The sequence below is a fragment of the Balaenoptera acutorostrata genome, chromosome 4 (assembly GCF_949987535.1).
Source record: "Balaenoptera acutorostrata chromosome 4, mBalAcu1.1, whole genome shotgun sequence".
In the NCBI taxonomy this organism is placed as follows: domain Eukaryota; kingdom Metazoa; phylum Chordata; class Mammalia; order Artiodactyla; family Balaenopteridae; genus Balaenoptera; species Balaenoptera acutorostrata.
In genome coordinates this window covers 66,676,603-66,684,713 of record NC_080067.1, presented here as the reverse complement: position 1 = coordinate 66,684,713, position 8,111 = coordinate 66,676,603, and the positions used below count along the sequence as shown (strand labels likewise).

The 8,111-nt window shown below is 44.1% G+C and overlaps 1 protein-coding gene across 2 annotated transcripts in view; it reads left to right on the top strand.

The window, feature by feature from the left end:
• Window positions 1–2,615: 2,615 nt before the first annotated feature.
• Window positions 2,616–8,111, top strand: part of LAMP3 (lysosomal associated membrane protein 3) — a 34,492-nt gene continuing 28,996 nt past the window's right edge. Inside the window, exons 1-2 of one of the 2 annotated variants that reach the window (XM_007195355.2) lie at window positions 2,616–2,693; window positions 3,234–3,427. In XM_007195355.2, coding sequence (XP_007195417.1) covers window positions 3,379–3,427 — 49 coding nt within the window. In that variant the 5' untranslated portion in view covers window positions 2,616–2,693; window positions 3,234–3,378. Of the gene's footprint in view, window positions 2,694–3,233; window positions 3,428–7,988; window positions 8,070–8,111 lie in introns of those variants that run through there. The other variant, XM_007195356.2, reaches the window with a different exon arrangement.

The window sequence follows — 8,111 nt, the reverse complement described above, 5'->3', positions numbered from 1 at the left end:
AGTGTTGTGGCTGGACTAGCCCGTGTGGTTCTTATAATGGTTGCAGTACACACTTCAGCCAGAAACCATCAGGGAGCTTTGAGGAACAAGATTTACTACTCATAGGTCCTGGAGGGTACATAGCACACTCAAGGGTCATGAAGCAAGGTCACAGGTTGAGAGAGACAGAGAGCACAAACCTGGGGCTCTGCCTTTGTTAGGGCCCAAGGGTGGGGTGTTCAGGGTTTCACAGGTTCACTCTTTATTGGCTAATTTAAAGCATAAGAGAGGGAATTAGGGAATGGAAAGGGAGAAGCTAAAGAATGTTGAAGAACAAAGTTGGAGGGCTAATAATACCTGATTTCAAGGTTTATTGTAAAGTTACAGCAATCAAGGCAATTTGATCTTGACATAAAGATAGAAAATTATATCAGTGGAACAGGATAGACCCATATACATGTGGACAACTGATATTCAACAAAGGTACAAAAACAACAGAGTGAAGAAAGGATAATTTTTTTCAGCAATGAGCTAATCCACATCTCAAATCATATGGAATTCTCAATAAGAGATTTCTCATCAGAAACCATCAAGGCCAGAAGGCAATGAGATGATATATTAAAGTGCTGAAAGGAAAAAGACTGTCAATTAAGAATTCTATAGCCACAAAACTGTCCTTCAAAACTGAAGGAGAAATTAAGACATTCCAGATAAACAAGAACTGAGATAATTTGTCACTAAAAAACCTTCCCTACAAGAAATGCTAAAAGGAGTCCTTCAGAAATGAAAGGTTACTAGACAGTAACTCAAATCCACATGAAGAAATAAAGAGCACCAATAAATGTAACTACATAGGTAAATATAGCAGATATTATAAATATATTTTTTTTGTTTGTCATAGTCAGCTCTGGCTACTGTAACAAATTACCATAGACTGAATAACTTAAACAACAGATTTATTTCTCACAAGTTTGGAGACTGGGAAGTCCGAGATCAGGGTGCGAGCATGGTGGCGTTCTGGTGAGGGCCAGTTTCCTGGCTTGTAGACAGCTGCTTTCTTGCTATATCCTTATGTGGTGGAGAGCAGAGAGAGAACTAGCTCTCTTCCCCTTCCTATAAGGACACTAATCCCATCACGAGGGCTCCACCCTCATAATCTAATTACCTCCCAAAGTCTCCACTTTCAAATACCACCACATTAGAGCTTCTGTATATGAATTTTGAGGGAACACAAACATTTCCTCTATAGCATTGTTTGTAACTCCTTTTTCTCTTATCTGATATAAAAGATAACTTCATAAAGCAATCATTATAAACCCATGATGGTGGATATACAATGAATAAAGATGTAATTTATATGGCAATAACAGCAAAAAGGAAGGGGAGACAATGGAAATAGATAGAAGCAAAGTTTTTATATACTATTGAAGTTAAGATAGTATTAATCCAAACTAGATTGCTATAGGCTGAGATGTACAGTAATCTTCAGGGCAACCACTAAGAAAATAACTCCCCAGGCCCGTCCAGTCAGGCTTATCACCACTCAAGAGATTTTGCTCCTGTGGCCAGCAGAAAGGGCACAGGCTTCAGGGCCAGACAAGCCATGATGCAAATTTTAGCCTGTTATGTGATGCTGGGTGGTTCATTTTCCACATCAGTAAAGTGGGGATTTAAAAAATCTACCCTGTAGAGGTGCCACATGCATTACACAGTGTCAGGCACATAATAGGGATTCCTTATATGGAAACCATTATTACTGCTCTTATTATTATTATTATTGCTATTCTCCAAGTACCCAGATCCTCTATGACCTTCAGTCTCTCCAAGGTTCAACCCCTATAAAGTCATCTCTGACTATTCCTTTCCTCATCTAGTGTGTTTCTAAGTAGCAAACAATTGGTCAGTCACTCTCTAGCTATTTATATCAATAAATGTTGTTTCTCAACTAGGCAGTAAGCAACTTGAAAGCATATATTATATTCTAGTCCAGAGCGCCTCTTCAGCGGTAGTACAGCATAGTGCTTAAAATCCTAGACTTTCAAGCCAGACTGGATTCATAGCCCAGCTTCTTCATTTATTATCTAAGTGATTCTGGGCAAGTCACTTGACCTCTCTGTGCTCAGTTTCCCCATCTGTGAAATGGGACAACAGTAATACTATAGTGCCCACATAGAGTGGCTGTGGGGCTTAAATGGAATAAGAAGAGTGTCTGGCACAGAGTATCTGCTTAATTATTGTCTGTTGAATAAAGTGACTCAAAGTCCAGAATTCTATATAGCAAGTAGCTGAAATTAGGTCAACTGACACAAATTAATCTTCACCTTCCACCATAAAAATTCAATTTGGAAACACACCCCTTGCTTTGGTAAATTTGCTTGATTAGAGCAACATAGTAAGATAAAAAAGTTGCCAAAGTTGTTTTTCAGGAAATTGTTTGAGACTAAACTGAAAGCCCTAAACCTAGTAATCAGGAGGGTATCATCATAAACTGCCTATATGTGTGTTCCTCACGGGGACTCACAGCTCTGGGAGAGAGACCACCATTGTTTTGTCTAATTAGTAGAGGAAGGAGATAAGACATGAAAAGGTTACCTTTTGAAGATATTCAATATTATTTGTGTTCCAGGAAAACCATCTGGGAGTAGTCATTATTATCCCTGTTATACAACAGAAGAAACAGAGGCTCAGAGAGGTTACCCAAGGTCATACAGCCGGTGAGTTGGCAGGGCCAGATTCAAACCCAGATCTCCCTGATTCCTAAGCTCACATGCCCCCCCCCCACCCCCACAATGTGAGGTTCCCAGGTAAGGCTGCCTTGAGCAGAGAACAGGGCTGCCTCAGACTTCTTGTGAAAACACACAGAGACAGACAGCACTCTACCCACGGAGTTTTGACTCCTGCTCACCCTCAGGACTGAGGGACTGGTTTTCTCCTGGCTGAGAAGGGTCTCTGGGTTTACAGAAATGTACTCAAGGTCTTAGAGAAAAATGGAGACCCAACTTATGAGAGAAGGAAGCAGGCACTGCCACAGATCCACCACCTCTTGTGGAAAATGATCTCAGATGCCCTTCACCTTGGCTGGGGGACATGCCCCATCCCCCATCCCGTCGCTCACAAACACTAAAGGCAGAAATGAAAGTGCCTGCCTTCACACAAGGGCCACTTATGGTTTCCCTCCCCGCTCAGCGCACCACTTGGGAGGGCCTTTCAGTTACTTCTCATAACGCAAGTGACTTTGTTTTCTCTGCCACCAGTGAATAAGGGGCAGAAGGAGGTGTCTACTTTGTTGCCAGAGCCTGCCCTGGAATTAGCCTTGCACCATTCGGAAGACCCAGCCGTGCTGAGCGCTGAGCCTAGCAGCCCCTTGGCGAGGCAGTGGTACTCCCTAGCTCCCCAGTCATGTCCTGGCAGCTCTCTGCAGTGGTGGTGCTCTTCGTGTCCCTGGCCGGTGAGTGACACACATGGCTTTCCATGGTGACCCTGCTGCATCCAGTCCTATTAAATGTAAATGCATTCTAGTGCCAGTGACCAAGGTGGGACAGGACAGACTGGAGATAGCTGTAGTGGCTTCAGCTAATGTGGGTATTTGACTCGGGAATGCCTCTTTATTACCTTACGTGTGGAGCACACCTTCATTTTTTTTTTCCAGAGGCTTTCACAGTTTGGACTTGTTTTCCATGAGTCAGGCAGAGTAGGTGTCAACCCTGGAAGACAGTGACACTGCCCCTGGTTCCCAAATGGTCTCTAGGCACCTGATTAGGGAGAGTTTGTAGAAATCTCTTCGATTTAAGAGATGGAGAACTGAGCCAGGGCTTAGAAATGGGGCTCTTGCCAAGAGCCTGGGGAAATCATGTCATGCCTTGCTTTTTCTGCTTTTCTTAAATGGAGCGCTATGTGTATATTATGTAACAGTGAGTTGTGAAGATGAACGAGATGTGGTCTGACAAACTGTGCCATCTCAGAAAGATGTAAGCCAGGGCATCAAAGATTTCTTGTTTCATTACCAGTATAGGTCAGATCAAAGAGACTGTCTGGGAAGCTGAGATTTTAATGATTCTTTTATGTCTGTGCCCCCTGCTTTCACCAAGAACATTTTCTCCCTAGGACACTGAGTCCTCTTATGTGCTTTATCAAGTTTGCTGGTTGATTCACAATTCCTTCTACTACCACTGACTTGAACATGTGAGGGAACTAGCTCTGTCCACGTGGCCTCACTAACACACTCAAATGGGAGACACAGCTGCACTTGAGTGTAACATGAATTGTCATGAAAGTTGGGTGAAAGTTCAGGCCAGCTACCCTAATCCAGGCTGTTTTTCTTTGTGCCACACTTTCAGAATTAGAGTTTCACATTCTTTTGAAGGCAAAATGAAAAGTAATCATTATATTTAGCAGAGCAAGCCAATAAAAAAGCAGAAGATCTCAATGTAGCAGTAACCCTCAGTGACCTGTCTGTGGGCACCAATTCGATGACTGGCAGACGACTGGTGGATTCAGGAAGGCAATGAACGTGTGATAAATGCACAGGCAGGTGGAAAGGAAATGCCCACGTTGCCCTTTCGTCTTCGAGCTGTACATTCTTAGAGGTGAACATGGGTGCTCAGCTAACAAATGGCAACCCTGAGATTTGTACCCAGGAAGTTCAGCTTCAGGGTCCATGCTCTGCACTTCTGCACTACACTTCTGCATGCGTATGTTCAAGAAATACTTGTTGAATTGCATGTGAGCGAAAACCATTCGACATTTTGCTTGGAGAGACATAGATTTTAGGTAAGCTAACTATGTAATCTTTATCCAGTCACTTTGCTTCCTGATCTCAAATTCGAACCCCATAAAATGAGATTTAAGTTTGTATCAGTTAAGTTTAGGTTCAGCTGCACATAAGAGACAAGCGCCAAATAGTGAATTAAACAAGGTAAGTATTTGTTTCTCTCTCAAGTGAAAACAAGTCCAGAGGAATTCAGACCAGGTCTGTGTGAGGACTCATTCTTGTGGACCCACCATCCAATGTGTGACTTCCACCTGCAAGGTCTCCTCATGGTTCTAGATGTCTGCTGGAGCTCCAGCCATCACATACACATTGCAGGCTGATTAAAGGAGGAAACAGGAAGGCAATAGAGAGGCCCCCTAGGTGACTGAGCTCCCTTCAAGCAGCCTTCCCAGAGACCCACATAACCCTACCACTTCTATTGCTTTGGCTTGAACTCAGTCACACATTCCTACCCATCTGGAAAGAAGGCTTAGAGTTGGGGGGCTTTATTCCACGCAGCAAGTGCTCAGCTTAAACTCATGGTTCGCTTACTAAGGAAAAAGGAGAGACTGGATTTTGGCATAGTCAGCCAGCAGTCTCTGACACAGGGCTAGAGCCCCTTCTGCTCAAGGGTTTTCTTTGAGCCTCAAGTCCCACAGAAAACTGACAGAGGCAGGATTTACATCTCTCTGCTAAAAGGCCTAAGATTAAACTGTGAAACTGTGAGCAGAATCTTGTCAAGGGCCCACCCCTGCTGCCCCACACATCCAGAAACCGTCTTCCTGCCGCATCCAGCTAGGGCTACCTCTGCTCCCCGGGGAGGTGCCAGAGGAAGTGCTCAGGAGTTAAGCTCGACTCCCTGCCCCTGGACATGGCCACGGCACTCCATTTACTCCTCAGCTGTGCTCCTTAGAGCTCTGCAAAAGGTAGCCTCTGAGACCTGCCAGGTCTGCTCCCTGCTGGTCCTTCCCCGACCCCTCCTCACACCCTCCCAAGCTCCCATGATGCTGACTCCTTGCTGTTCTGAAGAGACATGCCAGGCTCTGAAGCCCCAGGCCTTTACACATACTCTTTCTCCTGCCTGTGGGATGCCATCTACTTTCCTGTCTGCCTGAAGAATTTCTCCTTGTGATGGATTCCCCACCCCACCCCATAGCATTCGGGGCCTGCTTCAATAATAACACCTGTCACACTGAGAAGTGTAGTCCATTTCTGTGTCTGCCTCACAAGGCTTTGCGCCCCTGAGAACAAAGACCTACCCCCAGTGCCTGGTCTGGAGCTTGGCTCAGAGGAGGCGCCTCTGTATCTGTTGAATTGGGTGTGGTGGGGAAACCAAACTGAGGCTCTCTGGGAAGGCCCGACTGTCTAGGAAATACCTAAAGAAGCAGTCCTGTGTGGTCACTGGCTTTCCCAGGGCCTGGCCGATGGGTTATCTCTCAGCTCCTCCTGCAAGTTGTAGGGAAACCAAAACCTTCTCACGCCCCTTCCTGCAGTTCACCATCTAGAGGAATACAAACAAGGGGTTAAGGCTCTGGGGTACTCATTTGCTGAGTCTCTTGGAGTGGGAGCTTGGCAAATCAGTGTGTGGACTTCAGGCTGTGTTCTTTTGAGTGGAAGGAGAACTGAGAGAGTCTGAGCTATGCCCTGCCCTTGCTTCTGCCCACTGCCCTCTTTATGGGTTTCAGACAGACCAGTGAACTTGACTAAACCTCTAGGCCAAAGATCCCATTTAAAAACTATGACCCAATTTTGACCAAGATTGGTCATATATGTGTGGTCATAAACATAGATTTTGTAAAACAGAGTATTTTTCAGAGTATTATTTCCATTGAGTACCTAACAAACACATGAACTTTCTGGGATGTATTTCAATGCACAGCATAGCTACCTCTGTCAAATTCCCATCTAATTGCCTGCCCATCTTTTATACCCCACATTCCTACAGGGAGATGAGGAGAGGAGGGGAGGGACCAGAGTGGAGAAGGAGAAGAATATTAGAACAACATTTCCCAGACTTGTTTAATTGTAACACACTCTGTTACTTTCAGTCACTTTTGGTCCTGCCACCTACCAGCCCAGGCTCCTGTCCGCCACAAGGTCACATACCATACGGAGACACCATCACCTCCAGACACCTCACAAAGACTTCCTATATACCAAGCACACTTGACAGTGTACCATGAGTCTTCTTGTCCTGTTTGGGGTGCTGTGCATTCATGAATGGCCAATGTGTTTTTTTCCCTTACTTGAGTTCATTCATCACTGCTGAGAGAGGAGTTCTAATTGCATTATGGGGAAGGCTCCCCCTTTGAAAGGGTGTGCTACTCAGTTGAGGAAATTCTACTCAGTTGAGAAGATTTGCTTTAGTTCATAAGCATAAGCTGTACACAGTGGGATTTTATCAAGGACCTAATCTTCCAGGAGAGCAAAAGTCAGGTGGTTCCCAGTCTCCCAGAGTTCTCTGCAGCAATCTTTGCTTTTTACTACAAGATATTCCTAGATACCACAACTGGGAGTGAATTCTATTTCTTCATAGTAATACTATGACCCTAACTGGGTTCCCGTTGGGTTCTTGCTGTTCAGCCCAAATGAGTTATGCAAGTAAATCTTCAACAACTGTCAACCTTCATAACAATCTTGAAAGGGAAAATCTTGCTCCAAGCTCTACAGTATGGGCATGAAGACTCCACGTATGATTTTACAAAGATTTGTAAAGTAAATCTGTAGCCCATAAAATCTGCAACTCTCAAATATCATACATTTCAATTGTCCAAATAAGCATTTTAGATACAAGAAAAGACTCTTTAGTAATAGCCTCACGTAACTTAATGTCATTAATAATGTCTTCTTTAAAGGTTATCAAAGGCATTTTGAACTGATACTTTTGTCCTTCCCATTTTGCAAACCAGCTGTGCAGAAATAATTTATAAGTGTTACTACTGGGCTTAAAGTTAGCCTTTTCTTCTGGAAAATAATCATTCTTTTAGCATGTAGACCTTTGAAAGACTCACTGAGGACCACCATTATGAGGGTTTAGTGAACTGGGGTCACTGGAGGGGCACCCTACTCTCCTCTCCTCTGCTTTTGTCTCTTCTCTTACCATTCTTCCCAGTGACATGCACCACCTCCACCCATCCCCAGATCCAAGGGCAGGCTTTGGTTCAGACAGGGGCTTGAGTTTCAGCTTCAAAATTTACTAGTTGTGTGATTATGGTCAAGTTAATAGAATTTTCTAAACCTGAGTTTCCTCATCTGAAAGACAGATAAAGATTAGTACCCATCAGAGGGTTTTTGAGAAGAGCTGGTGAAAGAAGACCCTTGACCTGAGGCCTGCCATGTAGTAAGTGTTCAGTAACTTGGAATTTTTGTTGCTATGGGGAAA